This window comes from Hylobates moloch, unplaced genomic scaffold (genome assembly GCF_009828535.3).
Source record: "Hylobates moloch isolate HMO894 unplaced genomic scaffold, HMol_V3 SCAFFOLD_13, whole genome shotgun sequence".
In the NCBI taxonomy this organism is placed as follows: Eukaryota; Metazoa; Chordata; class Mammalia; order Primates; family Hylobatidae; genus Hylobates; species Hylobates moloch.
This window is the reverse complement of record NW_026652288.1, coordinates 27,010,695-27,037,001: the sequence shown is the minus strand read 5'-3', so window position 1 is coordinate 27,037,001 and position 26,307 is coordinate 27,010,695. Positions and strand designations below refer to the sequence as shown.

Below are 26,307 nucleotides of genomic sequence, written 5' to 3'. Positions count from 1 at the left end.
CTGAAGAGAGGGATGGAATAGAGAGCTGAAGATGAGCAAAAGGAGGAAGGAGTCAGGAAAAGGCAGTTCCTATATATTGGATTTATTTTTCATTAGTACTGAGTATTTAAAGAAGAGGGCACCCAGTTTGGAGCCCTGGGAAGTCCCATATGTGGTGGTCTGGTAGAGTGGGTTGAGGAGGTAATAGAAGGTCAGAAAGTAAAGATAGTAAATATAGACCATTCTTTCAAGAAGTTTGGCCGTGGGGCTGGGCATGGTGGTCCATGCCTTAATTCCAGTACTTTGTGAGGCCTAGGTGGGAGGATTGCTTGAGCCTAGGAGTTTGAGACCAGCTGGGGCAATATAATGAGATGTTGTCTCGACAAAAAAATTTTAAAAAGTAGCCAAACATAGTGGTGCATGCCTGTAGTCCCAGCTACTTGGGAGGCTGAGGTGGGAGGATCACTTATACCCAGGAGGTTGAGGCTGCAGTGAACTGAGATTGTGCCACTGCACTGTAGCCTGGGTGACTTAGTGAGACGCTCTCAAAAAAAAAAAAAAAAAAAAAAAAAAATTTCGCTCTGAAGGGGAACCAGTAATTGAAGGTGGTGGATTGCCTAAGTGTGGTCAATAAAGGAAGATTTTGTCCCTTTATTTGGATAGGAGACATTAGGGCATGTTCACATGGCAATATGGGAGTGACCTAGACTAGGGAGGGAACAAGTGGATGGATGACACAGGAGGAAGGAGGATAACAGAATGAGCAATGTTCTGGAAAAGGTGCTAGAGGGTGGGAAGAGAGTAGAGTGAAGGGATTGCTCTTCTGATAGGAGGAAGGATACTATCAGGTGTAACAGAAGGAAAGAAGATGGGAGCAGATAGAGGTAGGTTCATAAATTTGGTGATGAAAAGATAAGGACTTTCTCAATAAAGGATAAGGGAACGTCATTATTCAAAGGATTGGTTGCTGATTTAAGAGCAAGGCCTGTGTCCACAGAGGAGGTCTAAAGGAAAAAAAAAAAAAACAAGGCCTGACTAGGCATGGTGGCTCACACTTATAATCCCAGCACTTTGGGAGGCTGAGGCAGGAGGATTGCTTGAGCCCAGGAGTTGGAGGCTGCAGTGAGCCATGATCATGCCACTGCACTCGGGCCTGGGTGACAGAGTAAGACCTGCTGAGTCCTTGGGATCCATAGAGTTAGTTACTGCTCTTTTTCCCTCACAGATGCAGTGAAGCCTGCCATATATAAGGTGAGTGAGGAACCTGCTACCTTAGCTGAGGCTCCATCTTCTTAGAGCCTCACCTTGCTGATTCCACAGTGAGTCTCCTTATACTTCTGAAAAATACCCTCATCCTGCTGGATTAAACATTGATTTGAGCTTTTGTTCCAAACAGTGTAGGTATCCCTAACCCTAGTCCCATCTCTTCTTTCCCTGCAGGTACAATGTGTGGCAACTCTGCAGGTGGGGTCTATGCAAGCTACAGACTCCTCTGAGTGTGGTCAGTGCCTTAGCCTGGCCTGGATGCCTACCAGGCCCCACCAACACCTAGCTGCTGGATATTATAATGGTAAAAAATAACAAAATAAAACATAAGGAACTATTGCTCTTTAAATTTTTTATATATGCTTGTTTTTTGGTTGTTTCTTTGGTGGTTCAATACTGGACACATAGTTAGAAATATTCAAGCAATGTAAAAAAAATACAAAGAAATAAGTCACTAGACTATTTCTACCCAGAAAAAAAATTAAGAGTACATAGATGCTGGGCCAGGCGTGGTGGCTCACACCTATAATCCCAGCATATTGGGAGGCTGAGGCAGGCAGATCACTTGAGGTCAGGAATTCAAGACCAGCCTGGCCAACATAGCAAAACCCTATCTCTACCAAAAAAATACAAAAAATTAGCTCAGGATGGTGGCGCACGCCTGGAGTCCTAGCTACTTGGGAGGCTGAGGCCTGAGAACCCAGGAGGCAGAGGTTTCAGTGAGCCGAGATCACACCCCTGCACTCCAGCCTGGGCAACAGAGTGAGATCCTGTCTGAAAAAAAAAAAAAAGAGTAGATGCCGGCCAGGTGTGGTGGCTCATGCCTATAATTCCAGTACTTTGGGTGGCCGAGATGGGAGGGAATCACTTGAGGCTGGGAGTTCAAGAGCAGCTGGGCAACCTAGTGAGACCTCATCATTAAAAATAATAAAATTTTGCCAGGTGCAGTGGCTCACACCTGTAATCCCAGCACTTTGGGAGGCTGAGGTGGGTGGATCATGAGGTCAAGAGATGGAGACCATCCTGGCCAACATGGTGAAACCTCGTCTCTACCAAAAATAGAAAAATTAACTGGGTGTCATGGAGTTCACCTGTAGTCCCAACTACTGGGGAGGCTGAGGCAGGAGAATCGCTTGAACCTGGGAGATGGAGGTTGCAGTGAGCCAAGATCATGCCACTGCATTCCAGCCTGGCAACAGAGGGAGACTCCATCTCAAAAAAAAATAATAATAAAATTTTTAGGCCAGGCACGGTGGCTCACGCCTGTAATCCCAGCACTCTGGGAGGCCGAGGTGGGCGGATCACGAGGTCAGGAGATAGAGACCATCCTGGCTAACATGGTGAAACCCCATCTCTACTAAAAATACAAAAAATTACCCGGGCGTGGTGGCGGGCTCCTGTAATCCCAGCTACCTGGGAGGCTGGGGCAGGAGAATGGCGTGAACCTGGGAGGCGGAGCTTGCAGTGAGCCGAGATGGCGCCACTGTACTCCAGCCTGAAGGACAGAGCGAGACTTCATCTCAAAAAAGAAAAAATTAAAAAATAAAATTTTAAAAAAATTAAAAAGTGAGGAACATCATTTCATGCAGTTCTTTATATATAAAAATAAAAAGATCAGAGGAAAGAAAAAGTTTTATAAAAATGGGATCAGCCAGGCATGGTGGCTCACGCCTGTAATCCCAGCACTTTGGGAGGCTGAGGCAGGAGGATCGCAGCCCAGGAGTTGGAGACTGGGCAACATGGTGAAACCCCATCTCTAACTAACTAGCTAACTAACTAAATAAATGAATAAAAAATGGGATCATACTGTGTAAGGTATTCTAAAATAAAATATTAAATTTAATTATATCTTAATTTTATAGAAGAAAAAGACACTAAAGTCAGACTGAAATATTGGCTAAGCTCCTGATGAATGTTCCTTCACTATAAGTGACACTAGTTCCTCAAAGATACTTTTACAATTAAAAAGACTATAAATAAATTACAAATAATATTAAGTAGTTGGAGTTATTAGGTTTTGTTTTGTTTTGTTTTTAGAGAGGGTCTCACTCTGTCACCCAGGCTGGAGTGGCAGTGGCAAGATCTTGGCTCACTGCATCCTGGACTTCCTGGGCTCAAGCGATCCTCCAATCTCAGCCTCTGGAGTAGTTGGGCCTACAGGAACGAGCCACAATGCCTGGCTAATTTTTTGTATTTTTTGTAGAGACGGGGTTTCACCATGTTGCCCAGGCTGTTCTTCACCTCTTGAGCTCAAAGTGATCTGCCTGCCTCAGCCTCCTGAAGTGCTGGGATTACAAATGTGAGCTACCATGCCTGGCCTAGATTGTTATTTTTAAATGACAGTTATTGGCCAGGTGCAGTGGCTCATGTCTGTAATCCCAGCACTTTGGAAGGCCGAGGCGGGCAGATCACGAGGTCAAGAGATCGAGACCATCCTGGCCAACATGGTGAAACCCTGTCTCTACTAAAAAATACAAAAATTAGCTGGGCAGGATGGCGCGTGCCTGTAGTCCCAGCTACTCAGGAGGCTGAGGCAGGAGAATCGCTTGAACCTGGAAGGCAGACGTTGCAGTGAGCCAAGATCGTGCCACTGCATTCTAGCCTGGCAACAGAGTGAGACTCCGTTTCAAAAACAAAATGACTGTTGTTTTTAGATATAAGTAGACTTTCTGCTGGGAAAATAAGGAAATTAGCACTCTTAACACGTCTTTTTATCATCCCTTTTGCCATGTTCTTTTTCTTTTGGTGGTATTATTCTTACATTGTCAAGGTACATGATTCTTGATGCTGTTCTGCTTTCTTAATTCCTGAACTTGAGTGCCTCTGCCAGTCCATTTATCTTAGTCTCCCCTCCAGTTGCTGAATTATTTATATTGCATGGCTATAATTCATCGTCAACAAACTTTTTCAAGAAAGGTTCATAGGTGCTGCATTCATTCCCTGAGTGGCTCAGCCTTCTGAGTAGCTGAGACTACAGGCATGCGCCACCACACCAGGCTATTTTATTTTTTTTGAGACAGGGTCTCTGGGGTCCAGGCTAGAGTGCAGTGGCACGATCTCGGCTCACTGCAACCTCTAACTCCCGAGTTCAAGCAATTCTCCCACCTCAGCCTCCTGAGTAGCAGGGATTACAGGCGCATACCACCAAAGGCTGGCTAATTTTTGTATTTTTAGTAGAGATGAGATTTCACCATATTGTTCAGGCTGGTCTCAAACTCCCGACCTCAGGTGATATGTCCACCCTGGCCTCCTAAAGTGCTGAGATTAAAGGCATGAGCCATCATGCCTGGCCTTATTTTATTTTTTAGAGGTGGGGTCTCACTATATTGCCCAGGCTGGTCTCAAACTCTTGGGTGCAAGTGTTCTTCCTGCCTTTACCTCCCAAAGTGCTAGGATTACAGGCATGAGCCACTGCACCTAGCAACATTGTGTTGCTTTTGACTTTTTGCCTGTTCTCTTTGTCTTGGGGCAGAGTTAGCGAACATTTTCTTTCTTTCTTTTTTTTTTTTTTTTTTGAGATGGAGTCTCGTTCTGTCTCCCAGGCTGGAGTGCAGTGGCGTGATCTCAGCTTACTGCAACCTCTGCTTCCTGGGTTCAAGTGATTCTCATGTCTCACCCTCCCGAGTAGCTGGGATTACAGGCGTGCACCACCACACTGGCTAATTTTTTTTGTATTTTTAGTAGAGACGGGGGCTTTACCTTGTTGGCCAGGCTGGTCTTGAACTCCTGACCTCAAGTGATCCACCCGCGTTGGCCTCCCAAAGTGTTGAGATTACAGGCGTGAGCCACTGCGCCTGGCTTCTTAGAGTTCTTATGCTTTTTTTTTTCTCTCTTTTTTTTTTTTTTTTTTTTGAGACAGGGTCTGCTCTTGTCACCCAGGCTGGAGTGCAGTGGCACAATCTCATTTCACTGCAACCTCCGCCTCCTGGGTTCAAGCAATTCTGCTGCCTCAGCCTCCCAAGTAGCTGGGATTACAGGCACCCACCACCACATCTGGCCAATTTTTTGTATTTTTAGTAGAGATGGGGTTTCACCATGTTGACCAGGCTGGTCTCGAACTCCTGACCTCAGGTGATCCACCACCTGCATTGGCCTCCTGCAGTGTTGAGATTACAGGCATGAGCCACCGTGTGCCCCGCCTATGCTTTTTAAAAGTCTGTTGACTTTTATTTATAGGGAGTAGAGAGAGGTGCATTCTACTCTCTGCACTAGGTGTGTTCACCCTATCATTTTTCAACTGTAGATTCCAGACAAAGCTATTACTTTTTTGTTGATGAGAATTGGGGTTAAAATATCAGGTTGAGTCTTTGGCCCTGGAAGGAGTGTTGGATAGCTAATCAGGATCCCCACATCCTTTCATAGTGGTTTGGATCTGAGGGTAGAAGACAAAGGTCCTAGGAGCCCAGAGAAAGAAATTAGAGCAAGGAAGAGAGAACTTGCTTTTAATGCTCACACATTCTGTCCCTATTTCAGGCATGGTGGTTTTCTGGAACCTTCCCACTAACTCACCCCTGCAGCGGATACGGCTCTCTGATGGCTCCTTAAAGCTCTACCCCTTCCAGTGTTTCCTAGCCCATGACCAGGCTGTGCGTACCCTTCAATGGTGCAAAGCTAACAGGTATGGAATAGGTGGTGTTTGGAGGGGGAAGGTGAAGACTGGGACAGGCTGAGTTTTCCAGATTTGTTCGGATTTCACCTTCTCCCATCTTTTTACAGCCATTTCCTTGTCTCTGCGGGGAGTGACCGGAAAATCAAATTCTGGGACCTTCGACGACCTTATGAACCCATAAACTCTATCAAGCGCTTCTTGAGTACAGAACTGGCCTGGCTGCTCCCTTACAATGGTGTCACTGTGGCTCAGGACAACTGCTATGCCTCGTACGGCAAGATGGAGATAGGACCTTTAGGGACAGGCCCTAAGGGTTGGAGTGCAAAGTGTGCCAGATTGTTGTGGGGGTGGGGAGGAGGGTAGAGAGTTCGTTCACTGAGGTGGTTTAAATTCTGGAAGAGGTTAAGGAGAAGAAATGAATCTAAAGAAAAGGAAGGTTTAAATTTATTTCTCTTTTAACAGTTATGGACTCTGTGGGATTCATTATATTGACGCTGGTTACCTTGGTTTCAAGGCCTACTTCACTGCTCCTCGAAAAGGCACCGTTTGGGTGAGCCCCCCTTTCTTTTGCAGTCTTCATTACACAGGAAAATGGCTTATTTATGCACTATTAGTAGTCAGAAAGAGGCGGTAGTTTTGGGTAGAAGGAGAAGATAGGTACGTGGTAACTATCATCAGGGCTGTCGGTTATGATAAACTCATTTTTGTTTGTGTGTCTGTCTCTCAGACTGTGCAGTTGTTACCAGTTCATAGCTCTGAATGAATATATGAATGAATGAATGAAATCTGTCTCTTTCTATTAGAGTCTTTCAGGATCCGACTGGCTTGGGACAATAGCTGCAGGAGATATATCCGGGGAGCTCATTGCTGCTATATTACCAGATATGGCACTGAATCCAATAAATGTCAAGCGACCTGTAGAGCGAAGATTTGTACGTATATGAACATCTAACAGCAGCTGTTGGATCCTAACCCACATGCCCTCCCAAATTCTGGTACAGTACAAATTTGTGCTAGGTCTCCCGGCCCTGATATTATCCCAGAAAATCTTAGCACACAGTTGTGTATAATCTTCCCTACCCTACTACATCTGAGCATATATTTAAAGATACTACTTTCTTCCATCTTTAAGCCTTTCCTGCCCAAACCACTTTCCTCTGCTTTTATTGTCTTGAGTATTATAGAACCTAATTTCATGGTCTCTTTTCCAGCCTATATATAAAGCAGATCTGATACCATATCAGGACAGTCCTGAAGGTCCAGACCATTCTTCTGCTTCATCTGGGGTCCCCAACCCTCCCAAGGCTCGAACTTATACTGAAACTGTCAACCATCACTACTTGCTCTTTCAAGACACAGATTTGGTAAGCTGAGGCCAGGAGAGTGGGTGTGGTATTAGAAAAGGTAGAAAACTTTAGTCTTTGTATAGTACGCAATCCTGAGTTCAGCACAAAGATGTAAAACTAAGGAGCCTCGGCCAGGTGCAGTGGCTCGTGCCTGTAATCCTAGCAGTTTGGGGGGCTTAGGCGGGCAGATCACGAGTTCAAGAGATCCAGACCATCCTGGCCAACATGGTGAAACCCGGGCAGATCGCGAGGTCAAGAGATCCAGACCATCCTGGCCAACATGGTGAAACCCTGTCTCTACTAAAAATACAAAAATTAGCTGGGCGTGGTGGCGCGTGCCTGTAGTCCCAGCTATTCAGGAGGCTGAGGCAGGAGAATCACTTGAACCCAGGAGGTGTAGGTTGCAGTGAGCCAAGGTCGCACCACTGCACTCCAGCCTGGCGACACAGCAAGACTCCGTCTCAAAAACAAAAAAAAAAGGGCCAAGTGTAGTGGCTCACACCTGTAATCCTAGCACTTTGAGAGGCTGAGGCGGGCGGATCACCTGAGGTCAGGAGTTCGAGACCAGCCTGACCAACATGGCGAAACCCTGTCTCTACTAAAAATACAAAAAATTTGCTGGGCGTGGTGGCGGGTGCCTGTAATCCCAGCTACTCAGGAGGCTGAGGCGGGAGAACCACTTGAACCTGGGAAGTGGAGGTTGTAGTGAGCCGCCAAGATCACACCACTGCACTCCAGCCTGGTGACACAGCGAGACTCCGTCTCAAAAAAAAACAAACAAACGAGGCTCTCACTTTCTCTCTCCTATTCCATTTCCCTTCCCCAGGGTTCATTCCATGATCTGCTCCGTAGAGAACCAATGCTGCGCATGCAGGAGGGAGAGGGGCATTCTCAACTCTGTCTGGACAGGCTGCAGCTGGAGGCTATTCATAAGGTAGTCTCTCATCCTCTCCACCCTCCACTCTCATTTCCCCCCAGTTCTGGGCCTGGGGCTGATGAAGTGGGAGATGAAAAGGTTACACAGATGACAACCTCCTCCTCCTCCAGAGCATGACAGACATACCTCATTCACTGGCTTCTCATTCTTACCTCTCTCACCCCTCATGGTCCTGTCCTTTCAGATTGTGGCTCATTTTTTTTTTTGTTCATACAGCTAGGAGTCACCCTAAAGCACCACCCATGAGCATCTCTCTTGTTTCCTGTTCTCTTCACAGGTACGTTTCAGCCCAAACCTGGACTCCTATGGATGGCTGGTATCTGGGGGGCAGTCAGGGCTGGTTCGAATCCATTTTGTCCGTGGACTCGCCTCCCCACTGGGCCACCGTATGCAGCTTGAAAGCCGAGCTCACTTCAATGCCATGTTCCAACCACCCTCCCCCACTAGACGGCCTGGCTTCTCTCCAACCAGCCATCGCCTTCTGCCCACTCCCTAGCCTTGGCCCACACCAGATCCTTGGAGTGAAGTCGGTCAAGAACAAATGGCCCCTATGCACAGAGCCATAGGAACTGGGGGCCTTCCCTGGACAGTGATCATGCCAGGCCTGGACCTTTAGGCCTGCCTCCCCAGGACTCCTTAGATCCCACTCTTTCTACAGACTTCTGTGATCACAGCCCCCTGCGGGCAGGGGGGCTCTCCCTCCACCAACTCTCAAGGCTCCTCAGCCTAAGACTATGGCTCATGAGAAACACTCAGGCCTGACCTAGGCTTGGGAGTCAAACTGCTCATATTGAGCATATTGTTAAGTGGGTAAAGCCAAGTAAAGGTACTGGGTGTTTTTGCGACCACTTGTGAATGGGTGTATGGAGAACTGAAAAGGGTATCTGCATGAAGGCTCCTGTCTGACTATTCCAGGATCCAATATTACTGCCTTCTGAAACTTCCTCTTTAGGGTAACCATCATGTATGCCCACGAGGGTGATAGTAATTTGTGAGACTGAAGTTGCTTAGAGTACTTCTTTGACCAAGGAATACCACAGACACCCTACCGATAGAACAGTGGCTCAGATCTTACTTGCTCCCGCTTACAAAGTATTCCCAATCACTGGTCATCTGACCCTACTTGAACACTCCTGAACAGTCATGTTTTTTAAAATCTTCCTTTATATCAAGTCAGAGAGTATACTTCTATAAATTTCACTCATGGGTGTTAGGAAATCTAGTCATCTTCCCTGTGATTGCCCTGTTAAGTATTTAACCATAGCTATCATGTGTTTCCCAAATCTTCTCTAGATTAAATATCTTCAGTTACTTCAACCATTCTTTTACACGTCATGATTTTTGATCCTTCATGATACTGTCACATTGTTGACTCATTAGAATGTTTACCTACTTCAGTTCTATGTATAGGAGGTGTTTAGAACCCAGGTACAGTAATGTATTGTTATATCTCATCTTGTTAGAGTCCTCTTGTGGGATGCTGCAGACTCACAGTGACTATGATACTGCCTCCTAAGCAAGGACACACCCCAGTGATGAGAAATAGGCAAACCATGGTCTTGAAATGCTTAGGAGTATAGGCTGGGGTTTGGAGGGAAATAGTTGGATGACCTCAGGAAATAGAAAAAAAACAGGCAGCTGCTTTTTGGAGAGAGTGGAGATGAGATCAGTGCCTACCTGGGACAAAACCCTCTGGCATTCTAGACTGGCCAAATATGTAGTGTAGGGACTTTATCATCTATCAGAAAATCCTCTTTAAGAAGAAGCGATCAAGAAGTTTAGTCCCAGCCAGGTGTGGTGGCTCACGCCTGTAATCCCAACACTTTGGGAGGCCAAGGCAGGCGGATCACTTGAGGTCAGAAGTTCGAGACCAGCCTGGCCAACACATGGTGAAACCCCGTCTCTACCAAAAATATAAAAAATTAGCCAGGTGTGGTGGTGCACACCTGTAATTCCAGCTACTCGGGAAGCTGAGGCAGAAGAATCATTTGAACCTGGGAGGCAGAGGTTGCAGTGAGCCGAGATCCTGCCACTGCACTCCAGCCTGGGTGATGGAGCGAGACTCTGTCTCAAAAAAAAGTTCAGCCCCGATCCTGTACAGATGAGAAAACAGACCTGGAGGAAACCCAAGTCTATCAACAGCAGAGACCACAACCCGTGTCAGTGCAAAGAAGCCAAGTGTTGCACTACCCTATTGGGATCCAGCTCACATTGAGCCAGTTGTTAGGCAAGTGCCTTCTGTCGAAGAGAAGCTTTACTCAATTCTGCAGGGCAGCCCCCTTCCTATTTTCAGTGGTAGAAAAGATGAGACCTGGGGATCCACACTTGAGGCTGTAGATTGGTGCTGGCAGCCCTGCTTCTGCAACTGATTCTCAGCCCTAGTCTTGACCTTGTTCTTTTTCTCTACCAGAAGCTTTTTCTCTTTCTAACCCTCCCTCCCAATATACCCACTTCATACTATCCATTGTTCATACACTTCTCTACCTTTATTCCTCTTCTCATACTCCTCCCTTCGCCAGAGTGTCTTTCTCCACCATCTTCACCTGAGTTCAATTCATCCTTCAAGGTCCCAGCTCAAATTCCACCTTCACCAAAGAGCTTCCCAGTTTTCTCCAGTAAAAAATAGTCTCCCTTCCTTGCGTTCCCAAGGGGGAAGGAAGGAAAAAGGATAAACAAGCATTAAGCACTTGATCCATTTTAAGCACTTGCATATGTCACTTGTATGAGGTAGGTATTGCCATTTAAAAGAGTTGGAGAGGGTAAGCTGTCTGTTAAAGGTCAAGGTCATATAACAAGTGGTGTTGCTGGGGATTTGAACTCAGTCTAACTTAAGAATATAACTTTACAGCCTACCACATTTGGTCTCCTATTATATTTTTGTCAATTTACTCCTCTAGCATGCTGTTTTGCAAATAGCGTTTTAGTTAAATGTTTGTGACATTGACTTCTCTTGCTTCCTTACTCTGTTTCTCCAGGATTTGTGGCAGGAGTCTCCCTGCCTTAATCATAAAGGAATTGAGTAAATTGGGGGTGGAGCTGGGCAGGTAGAGAGCCTGAAAGAGTGTGCCTCCTGACGTGGGCTCCCTGGAGATAAGTAAAGCCTGCCAGCCTGACAAGTCCATTGCCAGGGATATTGTAGAGATTTCCAACGCTCTAGAAAGGATATTGCTCTATATTCACAGACTCTTAGAATGTTAGAACTGGAAGGGGATTAAGAAGTCACCTAGCTTACTGGTTTTCAAACATGCAGTTGTGGGCCCCGTTGTTAAAAATGGGTCTTTTGAGAAGTACATACTTTAAAAAAAAAAAGTTGAAGAGAGAAGCAGCTGTAGTAATGCTGCCCCTCTCATCCCCACACACAAATATCTGAAAAATCCCTAGAACTGAGGAGCTGAGTTTGGAAAGTCAATAATAGTGTAGTCTCCCTCATTTTACAGATGCAGAGCTTTAAGATCAAGTCTAGTCATGACAAAGGCTGCACAGCCCGTTAGTTTGGGAGCCAATACCTAATGTCTTCTGAGGTTCTAATTCCAATGCTTTCTGTGGAAGACTCATACATACGCAGTATTTAAGTGGTTGTTTGCGGCAAAGCACTGAAACAGTTGCTATGAGGACGACAAATATGAACGACCCCAGTTTTACCCACTCATGAGCTCACAGTTGAGGCCAATGAAGAACCTAGAGACAAAACACGCACTTAACTATAACTTATAGTTCCCTAACTACGATTGCTGAGACAAGGATCGTAGTTGTGGCCAGTTATGCGGGGAGGGTAGGCTGAACAATGAGACTACCGGATTGAGAGAGGCCCGGGCCTCGCGGGGAGAGAAGGGGCAGGAGGAGGCAGAGGGTCGAACTCAGGTGAGAAATATGGCTGGCGGGCCCCACACCAGGGTCCGGCACAGTCCAGCTGGAAAAGGGGGTCGCTCACAGAGTGGGTGGCCGAGTTAGGCCGCTCTCCACGGGTATTCATGGCTCGGTCCACCCCCATTCCTGTACTGGCTGCGTAATCCGAAGGACGCTGGGAGGAAGGGGCGGGACTTGTGGCGGAAGATCCTAGGCCAGCCTGTCACGTGGGAGGGAGGCTCCGCGCCCAGCTCGCGCTCAGGTGAGTGGCGGGTGATCTGCGGTCTCTGGCTCAAAGCGTCGCAAGCCATGAGTGCCCACAAGGTGTGTGGTCATCCTATATCCGGGCAGTGACGGGCCCTATTTTCGGTTTGGAGCTGGACTCGAAGGTTACAAACTGGTTCCAACCAAGTCTGAATCTGGAGACGGACCAAGATATCTTTTGAGGCATCCAAGCTCTGGGTAGAAGCCAGAGCAAAGCTGTCCTCATTAGTGTCTCTGTCGGGAACGGAGGCCTCCAGGTGGTCTGGCTTCAGGACTGAGGGTGGGGTGGCTGGTGGCTGCTACCAGGAGTCCATAGCTTCCCACAGCCTTTCTCTCTTCCCCATTTGTCTAAGGCGACTCCTGCGACAGGAAGCTGTCTGGGAAGCATCCCTCATGTGGTCTCTGCCCCTTTAAGTCACATTGGAAGTGGGAAGGGGAAGGGAGTGGGCACAAGGGAATGTCAGGCGGCTTCTTAGTCGTGGAGAGGGACAGTGGGGGTGACCCCCTCTCCTCTTGGCTTGACAGGAAGCATGGCACTCTGGCGGGCATACCAGCGGGCCCTGGCTGCTCACCCGTGGAAAGTACAGGTCCTGACAGCTGGTGAGTGTCCCTTTAGGACTTGAGTGGGACCAGGGCAGACTGATTGGGAAGTCAGAGGCTTGCCCCACTGCACCACCCTCGCTTCCTGTTTCTATTCAGCTCTCTTGAAGGGTAGGCTGTCTTTGATCCTACACTGTCCCCAGTCTGTTTTGGAGGGTGGTCCCTAAGGCTGTTTTTAGGGGGTATGCATAGTTGGCCAAGCTGTGCAGTAGGGTTTTAGGATTTCAAAGTCTTCAAAAAGCTGAACAGTCAGTCCTGAAGGATACAGGCATTGCGCCAGGAGGCCTCAACTTGGAAAACATTTTACCGTATGTAAAGCACTTTCATATACATTATGGCATAGGGCCCCCACAAAGGTGTGTGAGCTAGGAGGGTTACTTGAGTCCACATTCGATCACACCTAATAAGTGCTGAATCAAGACTCTTACCCCAGTTTTTCTTGGTATTTATTATTGTGAAACATACAAAAGAATGATTAAGACGTGTATGTACAGTTTAAATGGCATTAAAACTGAACACTCCTGTGTCAGTAATCAGCTTTGAGACCTCTTGAGCGCCTCTCCGTAATTCACCCAAAATTTCCTGAGTTTTGTTTATATCATTCATTTGCTTTTGTTATCATTTACTGCCTAAATATGTATCTCCAAACAGTATACTAACCAAGGTTAGTATATTGGCATCTGATCACTCCATCCTGATCCATTTGGAGTGATCAGATACCAGTCACTCCAAATGCAGTGATTGAGTACTAACCTCACAGAGGTAATGCAGTGACCTACCTGCATTTGTTACCATCTTCATTTTGCAAGTTAGCTAATGTAAGAGGATGGCACGAAGATAAGTAAGTCTTAGAGGGGGAATGACAAAAGGCCTTAGAACATTGGGGTGCAAAGAGTGATCACATTAAGATGAGGTCTTGCCCATGTTTAGAGGAGGGGAACAGGATTCTAGTGATGACTGGGCTTCTGAGAAGAGGACTATTGGAAGGGATTGGGGGCTACTGAAAGCCAGAGTGGAACAGGGATCCTGTGACCAGAATAGCCCTACATCAGCACAGAAATTTAACTGCATGAATGGCCAGGAGATGGATTTTTTGGCCCTTCCCTGGGCCCCCCTCCAGTCTCTGGTGCCCAACCACCTCTCGTCCTGTCCTCAGTGTCTTTTCGCCTGTATGACTCACCTAGCTGCGTGTGTGGTGACTCATGCTGGACAGTGTGGCTGTGATGGGAACTGACACGCTGGGCCCTTTGCCCAGGCTTAGATTCCCTTAGGGCCCATAACTGCCAGATGGAAGGTTCCCCCTTGTGGTCATCAAGAATAGGGAGGGAAAGAGTCCTTATATTTCCCTACCTAAGGCATCTGCAGCTGACAAGGGCAGGAGCTAGAGCTCCAAGGAGGCCTAGGTGCCGACATGTGGCTGGAGTTCTGGGCTCTTGGTGCTGGAGCCCTTCAGCTCCACAGGCTCAGTCTTCCTGAGGCTATGCTGATGTCCCAGCTCAGCCCTGAAGCAAAATGTAGCCTCCCACTTTTCCCAGACTTTTTCAGACCATTCAGACTTTTCCTTCCCTGCTGTTCACTGTATTTGGATCAAACTACAAATGAAAGGTGAAAGTGGCTTTAGTTCACTGAGCCATTTTTGGACCCCAGCACAGTAGTTCCTAAGGTCCCGTGGGATAGCTCATCACACTGGAAAACAGTACAGAGATTTCAGACTTAGAAGACCAGGATTTGAATCTTAAAACCATAGCACCTAGTAGGTGCATTAATCAGGACAAGTCAGTAAGCTTCTTTGAGCCTTAGTTTCCTCTTTTAAAACTTGAGTTTAGGGGCTGGGCATAGTGGCTCACGCCTGTAATCCCAGCACTTTGGGAGGCCGAGGCGGGCAGATCACGAGGTCAGGAGATCGAGACCAACCTGGCTAAAACGGTGAAACCCCGTCTCTACTAAAAATACAAAAAAAAATTAGCTGGGCATAGTAGCGGGCACCTGTAGTCCCAGCTACTTGGGAGGCTGAGCCAGGAGAATGGCATGAACCCGGGAGGCAGAGCTTGCAGTGAGCTGAGATCCCACCACTGCACTCCAGCCTGGGCGACAGAGTGAGACTCCATCTCAAAAATATATATATATATTAGCCGGGCATGGTGGCACATGCCTGTAATCCCAGTTACTTGGGAGGCTGAGGCAGGAGAATCACTTGAACCCGGGAGGCAGAGGTTGCAGTGAGCCAAGATCGTGCCATTGCACTTTAGCCTTGGCAACAGAGCGAGACTCCGTGTCAAAAAAAAAAAAAAAAAAAGAAAACAATCCAATTTTAAAAATGGGCAAAGGGGCGGGCACAGTGGCTTATGCCTGTAATCCCAGCACTTTGGGAGGCCAAGGTGGGCAGATTACCTGAGGTCAGGAGTTTGAGACCAGCCTGACCAACATGGTGAAACCCTGTCTCTACTAAAAATACAAAATTAGCCGGGTATGGTGGCGCATGCCTGTAATCCCAGCTACTTGGGAAGCTGAGGCAGGAGAATCACTTGAACCCACGAGGCAGAGGTTGCGGTGAGCCAAGATCATGCCATTGCACTCCAGCCTAGGCAACAAGAGCAAAACTCCATCTCAAAAAAAAAAAAAAAAAATCAACAAAAAAAAGCGTGAGTTTAGTTATATGACCTCACAGGGTCAGTATAGGAGTATCACTGTGAAAAGTTTTGGAGATTTTTTTTCTTTTTTTTTCTCTTCAAGACGGAATCTTCTACTGTTACCCGGACTGGAGTGCAGTGGCGTGATCTCGACTCACTGCAACCTCCGCCTCCCGGGTTCAAGCGATTCTCCTGCCTCAGCCTCCCCAGTAGCTGGGATTACAGGCATGCGCCACCACGCCCAGCTAATTTTTTGTATTTTTAGTAAAGACGAGATTTCACCATTTTGGCCAGGCTGGTCTTGGACACTTGACCTCGTGATTCACCCGCCTCGGCCTCCCGAAGTGCTGGGATTACAGGCGTGAGCCACTGAGCTCAGCCTTTTTTTTCTTCTTTTTTTTTTGAGACAAAGTGTCACCCTGTTGCCCAGGCTGGAGAGCGGTGGTGCTATATCAGCTCACTGCAACCCCCACCTCCTGGGTTCAAGCAGTTTTCATGCTTCAGCCTCCTGAGTAGCTGGGACTACAGGTGCACAGCACCACACCAGGCTACTTTTTTGTATTTTTAGTAGAGATGGGCTTTCTCCATGTTGGCCAGGCTAATCTTGAACTCCTGACCTCAAGTGATCTGCCCACTTTGACCTCCCAGAGTGCTAGGATTACAGGTGTGATCCACTGCACCCCACCTGGAAATGTTTTTAAATGCTCAATGAACTTAAAGACTCAACAGGTTGGTTCTTTCTATGAGTGTTGGCAACCCAGGCACAATAAACTACTTATTATTATTATTGTTGTTGTTATTATTATTATTTTTTACAGGGTCTTGCTCTTTTGCCCAGGCTGGAGTGCAGTGGCATGATCCCATACTGAACTGTGACTGTGCCACTGCACTCCAGCCTGGGCAACAGAGGATCCTCTGCCTTAGCCTCCTGAGTGGTTGGGACTGCGGGCTTGTACCACCATGCCCAGCTAATTTCTTTTGTTTTTTGGTAGAGATGGGGTTTTGCCATATTGCTCAAGCTATATTCTTTTTATAGTGGCGTTTGGGTTAGGTTTGTTCCACTTGCCATAATCTGAACATGGATAACCATCTTAGCCTTGGGTTCCAGAAAGTAGAACCTGAAGCTTATGTGCAAATACCTTGTTAGGTAGTAGGAAGTGATCCCATGGAGGGAAAGAGGGAGAGCCACTCTTAAGGATGCATTATTGAATTAGCCACTGCTAAGGGCAGCAGTTGCTCAGTCCCTTGGAACTGAGAAGCTTTTTGAAATATTTCTTAAAGTGGCTGGGCATGGTGGCTCACGCCTGTAATCCCAGCACTTTGGGAGGCTGAGGTGGGCGGATCACCTGAGGTCGGAAGTTTGAGACCAGCCTGGCTAACCTGGTGAAACCCCGTCTCCACTAGAAATACAAAAATTAGCTGGGCATGGTGGCGGGCGCCTGTAATCCCAGCTACTTGGGAGGCTGAGGCAGGAGAATTGCTTGAGCCTGGGAGGTGGAGGTTGCAGTGAGCTGAGATCGTGCTACTGCACTCCAGCCTGGGTGACAGAGCGAGACTCCATCTCCAAAAAAAAAAAGAAAAGAAATACTCCTTAGGACTGTCTGGATGAATAGCTGTTTTCTAGAGAAACTAAGAAACCTTTATCTGCCACTCCCATCCCACATTGGTCAAAGATTCCAAAGACTTACCCCAGGCTGGGTATGGTGGCTCACCAGCACTTTGGGAGGCCAAGGCGGGCAGATCACTTGAGGTCAGGAGTTCGAGATCAGTCTGGCCAACATGGTGAAGTCCCGTCTCTACTAAAAATAGAAAAATTAGCCGGGCATGGTGGCACATGCCTGTAATCCCAGCTACTCAGGAGGCTGAGGCAGGAGAATTGCTTGAACCCAGGAGGTAGAGGTTGCAATGACCCAAGATAGTGCCACTGCACTCCAGCCTGGGCGACAGAGCGAGACTCTGTCTGAAAAAAAAAAAAAAGGCCGGGCACAGTGGTGGCTCACGCCTGTAATCCCTGCACTTTGGGAGGCCGAGGTGGGTGGATAACCTGAGGTCAGGAGTTCGAGACCAGCCTGACCAACAAGGTAAAACCCCATCTCTGCTAAAAATACAAAAATTAGCTAGGTGTGGTGGCAGGTGCCTGTAGTCCCAGCTACTTGGGAGGCTGAGACAGGAGAATTGCTTGAACCTGTGCCACTGCATTCCAGCCTGGGCAACAGAGCGAGACTCTGTCTCAAAAAAAAAAAAAGATTCACCTCATGGGATAACTCCCCTCCGTTACTAGTTTGCACATGCGTAGTCACTGAAGCCATCAATAGCAAAGGCCCAGGTGTGGCACAAGCCTGAAGCAAGAATCTATCCGGTTGAACTGCAGTAATGGCTGGAGTAAGAGATAGGTGAATCAAGAACATTTGAAATGATTCAAAAGAAATGTCTAGTGTACCAGTTTTGGCCAAGCCAGAGTCTGGACCAAGGTAGCCTGGGGAAAGGTTTGCTGTATGTTCTATAGAGTGTGAGTCAGCCTTATCCCTTCCTTCTTTGAGGGCCTTTCCACTCTCCAGTGGGCCCAGGGCCGAGCTTCATCCATCTTAGTCTACTTGGTCCTGCTGCGGAAGCAGCTGAGCTCCTACAAATACTGGTTTCCCTGGAGTCTGAATTAAGCCAGGGTATGAGAGCTCAATAGGCCTTACAGACAATCCCGTCCAGCCCAAGAGACTGCAGAGAAGGAAACTGAGGCAAGAGTGGGAGTGTCATGCACTGAGGTCTCAGATAGTCAGTGGTTGAGCTGGCATTATAACCTAGGGCACTGCCCACCACACTGCCTTGCACTTGAGACTACTGGAGCCTCCAGATGCTGAATGCAGCCCCAGCTGATCTGAGCTTAGATACGTGACAAGCTGCAAAACTACCCATTTTGTCTCATTTTCTAGCAGTAGGATGGGTTCAGGTCAGAAATGGGAGAGCATTCAGAATAATCCCAGAGGATCCACTCCCCTCCCACTGCTGGGCTTCTACTCCCTCTGGGCTCTGTGCCAGACTGAGCCCCTACCCTAGGCAGCTAACTAATGTTTGCAGATTTCTGGGGAGGAAGGCAGCACTGCTGGCCCCGTGCCAGTAGCTATACCTGCCGACCCAGGCCTCCTGGACTGAAGGACACGCTTCCTGCTCCTCATTCCAAGAAGCCACTTCTTGCCCCTCTGCCTTCTGCACATGAAACTCAAAAGCCACAAAAGTAAGTAGAGGAACAAAATAGGAGAAGTAGGGAATTTACCCCGCCCATGCCTGGGAAGAGGGTGTGGAAGTTGGGGCTTTTCCACTAGTGGGCAGGAAGTGGTCCCAAATCAATCTGCTCTGAGGCAGGCTCCCTTCCCCCTGGCCGCTGGATCTGGTCGGGAGTGACGGCATGAGAACTGGCACCTACCCAGGGGCATGATGTCACACCTGCGCCAGCATCTGCTCGCTGGGCTCCACACCCAGCCTGTCATTGGGCATCACTGCCCAGCAGCCCCTAGCCCTGCCCCATCAGGCCTCTGGCCATTATGTGTCTGCAGGCCTCCAGTCCCAACTCCCTAGAAACAAGTCCAAGGGGAGGGGGCCCAGAGCACTGGAGAGTCCAGACCAACAAAATATATCCAGGAGATCTCCCAGAGGCTGGGGTGGTTTGGGTCTGTTTGGGCTCTGGGTTGGGAAATGTGGGATGAGGAATCTGAATGTCTGGGTCCTTCCTGCCCAAAGGGTCACTTGGGCTGGAAAAGCAGGCTTGCTCTATGCTTGTTCCAAAGCCTTATACCACCTTGGAGTTGCTGCGGGCACAGGGGGCCTGATCGTCTGTGGGCAAAGGAATCCCTGGAGCTGCTCTTCTGAAATGAACTGTCAGGGACTGCAGATCTACCTATCACCTACTCACCCCTACTGCTGCCCTGTCACTTGGTAGTCCCTCAGGCTTGATGGGCACAGTCTGGGGGACTTGAATCTGTCTTTCTCCAAGACTGCAGGCTTCCAGAACTATGGGGCTAGAAGTCAGGGACTTGGCTTTTCATTCCAGCTCTGCCTCTAGCCTGTTGTGTGACTGTTGGCGAGTCATGAAGAGTGAAAACACACACTTCTCTGTTTCTTTCCCAGGAATATTGCTGTCTGCCATCCCCACGAGGTGACAAGGAGCAGAGTGATGGAATTTGGGGGAGTAAAGCCAGAGAGGAAGTGCATTAGTCTAGGGAATGTCCTTTGATATGCAGGCCCTTTGGGGCCTCACTTGGGCTAGAACACCCAGCAGGGGAGCAGCCATATGGGCCTCCTGGTGCCGCCGACTTCTGAGCCCATCTCAGCCCATGCCAGGAATACCCTGGCCTCCTTGGTCCTCCTTGAGAGAAGGCCTGGGTTCAGTTCCAACTGCACTCCTTACCAAGTCACCTCATCTTTCAAAGACTCATCATTAAATGGGGGTGTAGGCCGGGTGCAGTGGCTCACACCTGTAATCCCAACACTTTGGGAGGCCAAGGCGGGTGGATCACCTGGGGTCAGGAGTTCGAGACCAGCCTGGCCAACATGGTGAAACCCCATCTCTACTAAAAATACAAAAATCAGCCAGGTGTGGTGGTGGGCACCTGCAATCCCAGCTACTCAGGAGGCTGAGGCAGGAGAATCGCTTGAACCCGGAAGGCGGAGGTTGCAGTGAGCGGAGATCGCACCACTGCACTCCAGCCTGGGGGACAGAATGAGACTCCATCTCAAAAATGAATGAATGAACGAATGGATGAATGGAGGTGTGGCCACCTACCTCCCAGATCTTTTGTGAAGATTAAATGTGTAAGAGTCTTTTGTTAACACCTTACCAAAGTAGACCATTACACTGTTGGTCCCTTCATTTGAGAAAGGACTGCCTTTTCTGCCTCACCATCCCTTGGCCTTCTTGGCAGCACTCTTCCCTTTCTGCAGGGCTGCAGCAGCTCCCTCTCATCCCTGACTGGAGGGATAGGGAACCGGGTGCTGATTGCTTGGGGGTGGGAGCAAACCTGCAGTTCCCCCGACGTCCTCGCACCTTCTACCCGACTTGGACATTTGGGTGACTTAAGAGTTCTTGAGGTCCTTTCTCAGAGTTGTCCTGCTGTTTGGGACAGTACATTTGACATTTTTCTTTATTTTCTGAGCACCTACCAGTGGCTCGCTTAGCTGTATGGTGGGGGGATGGGATACAAAGGTGTCTAGGATTCTATCCTTGGCCCTGGAAGGTCATGTCTCGCAGTGTTCTGGGAAGACCCCCAACACTTTGGGAGTTTCAGGGAGAGACGAGGCAGGACTGGGGGTGCCCAGAGCTGCTCCATGGCCAGTAGCCCAGGTGCCCATCCCCAACCCCAGCTCTCAGCCATACCCAGCTGCCACTGACTAGGCTGCTCAGGGGCAGGGCCAGGCAGAGGGTGTGGAGGAAGAGCGTAGCAGTGAGTGTGCAGCCAGCATGGACGTCAGAGCCAGCTCCAGGCCAAGGAATGGGGCAGAAGGATGTGTTTGCCCAGTGCTAATTGAGGGCACAGGGACAGTGTGACTGCGGGTCTGGAGGGGGGCTCTCATTACTTGGTGAGATAGACAGGCGAGCTGGAAATCATATGGTCACTCCCAAGTGGCCTGGTAAGTGTGTATTTGCTAGAAACCATCACGCCACCATAACGGACTGGGGGCTCTGTAAACAGTGATGATTTCTGTCATAGTTTCTGGGTGTGGGTGTCTAAATCGGGCTGCTTGGAGTGGGGTATCTGTGCAGTTAGGGCAAGGGAAGCAGGTGCAGAGTCCTGGAGGGGAAATGGCCACTATATCCATTGCCAACTCAATCTGAGGTTGTGAATGGGGGAAATCTCGGTTTAGCTGATTGATTGTGCTAAGAGGTGGCCAAGACTCTTTCTTGTGGAGACTCTTACCAGCTCAACCAGTTATCTTCCTGCCTATGACCATTTGAGCACTCTTGTTTTATTACTTTTTTTTTTCTTTTTGAGATAGGGTCTTGCTCTGTCGCCCAGGCAGCAGTGTAATGGCGTGATCACTGCAGCCTCGACCTCCTGGGCTCAAGCAGTCCTCCCACCTCAGCCTCCTGAGTAGCTGAGACTACAGGCACGTGCCACCATGCCCAGCTAATTGTTTAAAAAAATTTTTTGTAGAAGTCGGGTCTTGCTGTATTGCCTAGGCTGGACTCAAACTCCAGCTCAAGCAATCCTCCTGCCTCAGCCTCCCAGAGTGCCGGGATTACAGGTGTGAGCCACCATTCCAGGCCGGCACTCTTGTTTTAGAAAAAGAGTTATTCTGGCCAGGCACAGTGGCTCATGCCTGTAATCTCAGCAGTTTGAGAAGCTGAGGTGAGCAGATCACCTGAGGTTAGGGGTTCAAGATCAGCCTGGCTAACATGGCGAAACCCCATCTCTACTAAAAATACAAAAAATAGCCAGGCATGGTGGTGGGTGCCTGTAGTCCCAGCTACTTGAGAGGCTGGGGCAGGGGAATCACTTGAATCTGGGAGGTAGAGGTTGCATGCCACTGCACTCCAGCCTGGACGACAGAGCGAGACTCAGTCTTTAAAAAAAAAAAAAGTTATTTTTGCTGTTCTCTACAAATAGAGATCCCCTAGACCAAGGTGAAAGCTGTTGGCAGGGTCTTCCATTGGGCTTGGGGGAGAAAACAGGGTTTCCTACCATTCTACACATGATTTATTCATTGTGCTGTGTCCTGGAAAGAACAGTGTCTGGGAATCCAGCCACCTGGTTCTTGCATTAGCCCTGCACCTACTGGTTATGTGGGACCCTGGACTTCGTTTCCATACCTCTAAAATAAGTGGTTTGCATTAAATTATCATAAAGCCCCTTTCGATTCTGACAGTCTGTGGTTCTCAGCCCTGTGGCCTTAAATTCTCCTTCCTCTCTCTATACTTTCTGACTGACTTCCCTTTACTGCTAAATGCAAAGTTCCTAGACCTGGGTCTGCTCATCCCAGTTTCTGACAGAATACACATGAGGTGTCACCATCATTGGGGAGATGAGGGCTTTGAGGCAGCAGGAAGGGACTAGTCATTTGTTTCCAGAATGAAGCCCTGGGGTTCAGAGTACCAGAGCTTCAGTGGAGGTCAGCAGATGTCCCTCCTTCCTTGGAATGGCAGCCCATCTCAGGAGATGTCCTGACAACACCTGTGTACCCTGCATAGGGTCCCTGATGGGCCTGGGTGACATTGTCTCACAGCAGCTGGTGGAGAGGCGGGGTCTGCAGGAACACCAGAGAGGCCGGACTCTGACCATGGTGTCCCTGGGCTGTGGCTTTGTGGTAAGTTTTCCCCTCAACAGGGCTTCAGTGGACTCAACAGTGGTCTTAGTTCTTTGCCATCCTTTGGCTTCCCTTGGACTCTCATACCTAAGCCAACCTGCTGCCCTCTTTTTTCTTAGTGTCCATTTCCCCTAAGGCTTTCTGATACTTGGGGCGGGGAGCTTAGTGAGGTAGAGGCCTAGTGCTCCCTCACTGCAGCCTGCTGCTACCTGGGGTTTACTTCTAGGGCCCTGTGGTAGGAGGCTGGTACAAGGTTTTGGATCGGTTCATCCCTGGCACCACCAAGGTGGATGCACTGAAGAAGATGTTGTTGGATCAGGTGAGCAGGAGAACGAAGTGGGGAGGGTGAGCTGTGTTGGGGGTAGGTGGGGATTTCAGCACTCATAGGACTTTAATTTCTCTTCCCTAGGGGGGCTTTGCCCCATGTTTTCTAGGCTGCTTTCTTCCACTGGTAGGGGCACTTAATGGACTGTCAGCCCAGGACAACTGGGCCAAACTACAGCGGGTGAGCTGGGCAGGTGTGGAGAATGTCTCTGGCTGGCAGGCTGACAGCCCAGGGGAAGGAGACAGGTTTTACAGGGATAAAGAAGGGGGTAAGTGCAGGTAGAGTCCCAGGCCATGGAGGAGAGGAGCTGAGGGTTATGGTGCAGGAATGTGCTCTTTGAACCCAAGTCTGTGTGTGACACACTGGGAAGTGGGAGCTGCTTGGAGGTGCAAGTGTTAATTTGTTCCTTCTCTGTCTCCCCAGGATTATCCTGATGCCCTTATCACCAACTACTATGTAAGAGCTGACACCTCAACTGCTTGTTCTCCTGCTTCCTTAAGTCTAGAACTGTCCTGGGATTGGGGGTCCTCCTGACATGGGAAACCCTTCCGTTGGGATTACTCTTTCATTCCCAGGATGGGCACCATAAATAGGGAAGCCATCACCCAATTGTTCACCTTTTTCTTGTGTGCAGAAGTTGGGGTAGGGCCAGGCAAGACAGTGAGTCTGGGGTCAGGTGGTGGGGCAGCCACCAACCTTTACATTCTCTCTTGCAGCTATGGCCTGCTGTGCAGTTAGCCAACTTCTACCTGGTCCCCCTTCATTACAGGTATGTCGCACCCCTACCCCACCCATCAAGGAAGACCCATGTTACCAACAACAGTTGGAGACAAAATGATTCTCATTTCAACCTTGAGCTACGTTAGAACCCCAAACGGAACACTGAGCCGTGATCAGAGTTTCTCAGATTCCCAAGCGTGTTATTCAGAATGTCTTGCCATTTCCAGAAACTGTCCCAGAGTGTCTGCCCACTGACCTTCTTCATCTCCCTAGGGAGGATCCTGCTTCTACCACCCTTGTCTCCATCCCACCTGAGCTCCGCCTTTGATGGCATATCTGGAGGGACAGTGGTTGGGGTGCTGCAGCCTAGGTTAGACAGAGAGGTAGACCAGAAAGCCAAGTAGGAGCCTGGCCAGACACTCATGATAAAGACAGTTGCTGAACTGCACCCAAAAAGATAGTGGAACTGAAGATGTGTGGTTCAAATGCTTGAAGGTGAAGGATCGTGGGAACGCGAAAATATGGAACGCTTCGGAGGGAACAGGACCAAAATGTACATGAATAGCATAGCTAAAACGAATACAGACTGGCTGGGCACGGTGGCTCACACCTGTAATTCTAGCACTTTGGGAGGCTGAGGCAAGAGGTTTGCTTGAGTCCAGGAGTTTGACACCAGCCTGGGCAATATAGTGAGACCTCATCTCTACAGCAAATACAAAATATTAGCCAGGCACATGGTACATGTGCCTGTAGTCCCAGCTACTTGGGAGGCTGAGGTGGGAGGATCACTTGAGCCCGTGAGATGGAGGTTGCTATGAACTGAGATTGTGCCACTGCATTTCAGCCTGGTGACAGAGTGAGACCCTGTCTCCAAAAAAAAAAAAAAAAAAAGGCTGGACACGGTGGCTTACACCTGTAATCCCAACACTTTGGGAGGCTGAGGCAGGCGGATCACAAGGTCAGGAATTCGAGACCAGCCTGGCCAATATGGTGAAACCCTGTCTCTACTAAAAATACAAAAATTAAAAAATTAGCTGGGTGTGGTGGCAGGTGCCTGTAGTCCCAGCTACTCAGGAGGCTGAAGCAGGAGAATCGCTTGAACCTGGGAGGCGGAGGTTGCAGTGAGCCAAGATCTTGCCACCGCACTCCAGCCTGGGCAACAGAGCGAGACTCCGTCTCAAAACCCAAAAAACAAAAAAGGAATACAGACTTATGAACCAAATCCTAAACATTAGGGTCCTTTGCAACACTCTTTGAAACCAGAGCAAGGTTAATTTAAAACAGAAAGATGCTACTTTATATGGGTAGTCTGTACATTTTGGAAGATGAAATCTCAGCTGGTACAAGACAGATCAATGAATTTAGAAGGGGCCCAGATAGGGGCCCTTTCTGTGATTAACAGAGCTACGCATGGCAAGAGAGCTGCTGAATATTTAGCCTTTGAGGCTCTCAGCCAGGAAACAGAGCTCTGGGATGGCACTAGAATTTGAGTCAGTTGTCCTTTAGTCCAAGCCACACAGGCCCTTCATAGGGTGCTGAAGGGGCTGGGTGTGGTGGCTCACACCTGTAATCCCAGCACTTTGGGAGGCCGAGGTGGGTGGCTCACTTGAGGTCAGGAGTTTGAGACCAGCCTGGCCAACATGGTGAAACCCCGTCTCTCCTAAAAATACAAAAATTAGCCAGGTGTGGTGGAGCACACCTGTAGTCCCAGCTACTTGGGAGGCTGAGGCACGAGAATCGATTGAACCCGGGAGGCAGTGAGCCAAGATTGTGCTGCTGCACTCCAGCCTGGGCGACAGAGGAGACTCCATCTCAAAAAAAAGGTGCTGAAGGAAAGAGACGTAAACCTGCCAATCCTCTGACATGATCCCTCCTTTGCCATTTCATGCTCCCATCTCCAGCCCTTGCTCACTGCTGAGCCTTCCTCCTCTTCACTGTGTTATTCCTGTTCCTTAGGTTGGCCGTTGTCCAATGTGTTGCTGTTATCTGGAACTCCTACCTGTCCTGGAAGGCACATCGGCTCTAAGCCTGCCTCACTCCATCGTTTCCACCTTGCAGTGATGCAGCTTGACCCTGGAACGGTCAGACAACCTCCTCAAAGTGGGCACACCAGTTTCCATGGGTTTGGGTTGCCGGTCAGAGCTTAAGAGGACTAGCACCCTGCAATGCCCCTCTTCACTCTAAAATTTACACTGACTGCTTTAGAGCCCTTGATAATAGTCTTATTCCCACCACATACTAGGCACTCCATATATATCTGTTGAACCTTCATGACCTTATCAACTCTACACCCATATCCCAGCAAATGCCACTCATCCCCACTCTTCATAGACACATTTGTTACTCTAACCCTGTCTAGCCTTCTTGTAGCTCCAGCTCTTTAGAGACTCCCAGAACCCTTTATATGGTGCCTCAGTAAATATGTTATTAAATGTGTAATCTGGAATCTGCAGTGGTAATGAGTAAGTTTTTAAGCAGAAAACTATTGGGGA

The 26,307-nt window shown here is 48.7% G+C and overlaps 2 protein-coding genes across 11 annotated transcripts in view; both read left to right on the top strand.

Annotated features, from left to right (window-relative positions):
• GTF3C2 (general transcription factor IIIC subunit 2) overlaps window positions 1-8,985 on the top strand; it is a 31,655-nt gene extending 22,670 nt beyond the window's left edge. The window contains exons 11-19 of one of the 2 annotated variants that reach the window (XM_032172528.2): window positions 1,205-1,230; window positions 1,420-1,549; window positions 5,719-5,863; window positions 5,962-6,123; window positions 6,317-6,404; window positions 6,658-6,786; window positions 7,066-7,218; window positions 8,027-8,134; window positions 8,415-8,985. In XM_032172528.2, the coding sequence (XP_032028419.1) occupies window positions 1,205-1,230; window positions 1,420-1,549; window positions 5,719-5,863; window positions 5,962-6,123; window positions 6,317-6,404; window positions 6,658-6,786; window positions 7,066-7,218; window positions 8,027-8,134; window positions 8,415-8,633 (1,160 nt within the window). In that variant the 3' untranslated portion in view covers window positions 8,634-8,985. The remainder of the gene's footprint in view (window positions 1-1,204; window positions 1,231-1,419; window positions 1,550-5,718; window positions 5,864-5,961; window positions 6,124-6,316; window positions 6,405-6,657; window positions 6,787-7,065; window positions 7,219-8,026; window positions 8,135-8,414) is intronic. The other variant, XM_058426346.1, reaches the window with a different exon arrangement.
• Window positions 8,986-11,172: 2,187 nt separating this feature from the next.
• Window positions 11,173-26,261, top strand: MPV17 (mitochondrial inner membrane protein MPV17). Of its 9 annotated transcripts, XM_058426358.1 has the most exons (10): window positions 12,287-12,307; window positions 12,773-12,847; window positions 18,550-18,706; window positions 19,597-20,280; window positions 22,690-22,770; window positions 22,997-23,089; window positions 23,180-23,275; window positions 23,519-23,551; window positions 23,812-23,864; window positions 25,772-26,261. In XM_058426358.1, the coding sequence occupies exons 4-10, from the start codon at window positions 20,212-20,214 to the stop codon at window positions 25,839-25,841; spliced, it is 495 nt and encodes a 164-aa protein (XP_058282341.1). In that variant the 5' UTR covers window positions 12,287-12,307; window positions 12,773-12,847; window positions 18,550-18,706; window positions 19,597-20,211; the 3' UTR covers window positions 25,842-26,261. The 9 variants fall into 9 exon arrangements, with proteins under 9 accessions (XP_032028423.1, XP_032028421.1, XP_032028424.1 ...); XM_058426359.1 differs by lacking the exon at window positions 19,597-20,280 and having other exon boundaries at window positions 12,288-12,307; window positions 22,655-22,770; XM_032172532.2 differs by lacking the exons at window positions 12,287-12,307; window positions 18,550-18,706; window positions 19,597-20,280 and adding an exon at window positions 11,173-12,245 and having other exon boundaries at window positions 22,655-22,770.
• The last annotated feature ends 46 nt before the right edge of the window (window positions 26,262-26,307 follow it).

Bases quoted from the DNA above. Each gene is read 5' to 3' on its own strand.
- MPV17 (XM_032172530.2), top strand. From the start codon at position 12,778: ATGGCACTCTGGCGGGCATACCAGCGGGCCCTGGCTGCTCACCCGTGG. The intron at 22,771-22,996 runs GTAAGTTTTCCC...GTTTACTTCTAG, and splicing joins CCCTGGGCTGTGGCTTTGTG to GGCCCTGTGGTAGGAGGCTG. The intron at 23,090-23,179 runs GTGAGCAGGAGA...TCTCTTCCCTAG, and splicing joins AGAAGATGTTGTTGGATCAG to GGGGGCTTTGCCCCATGTTT.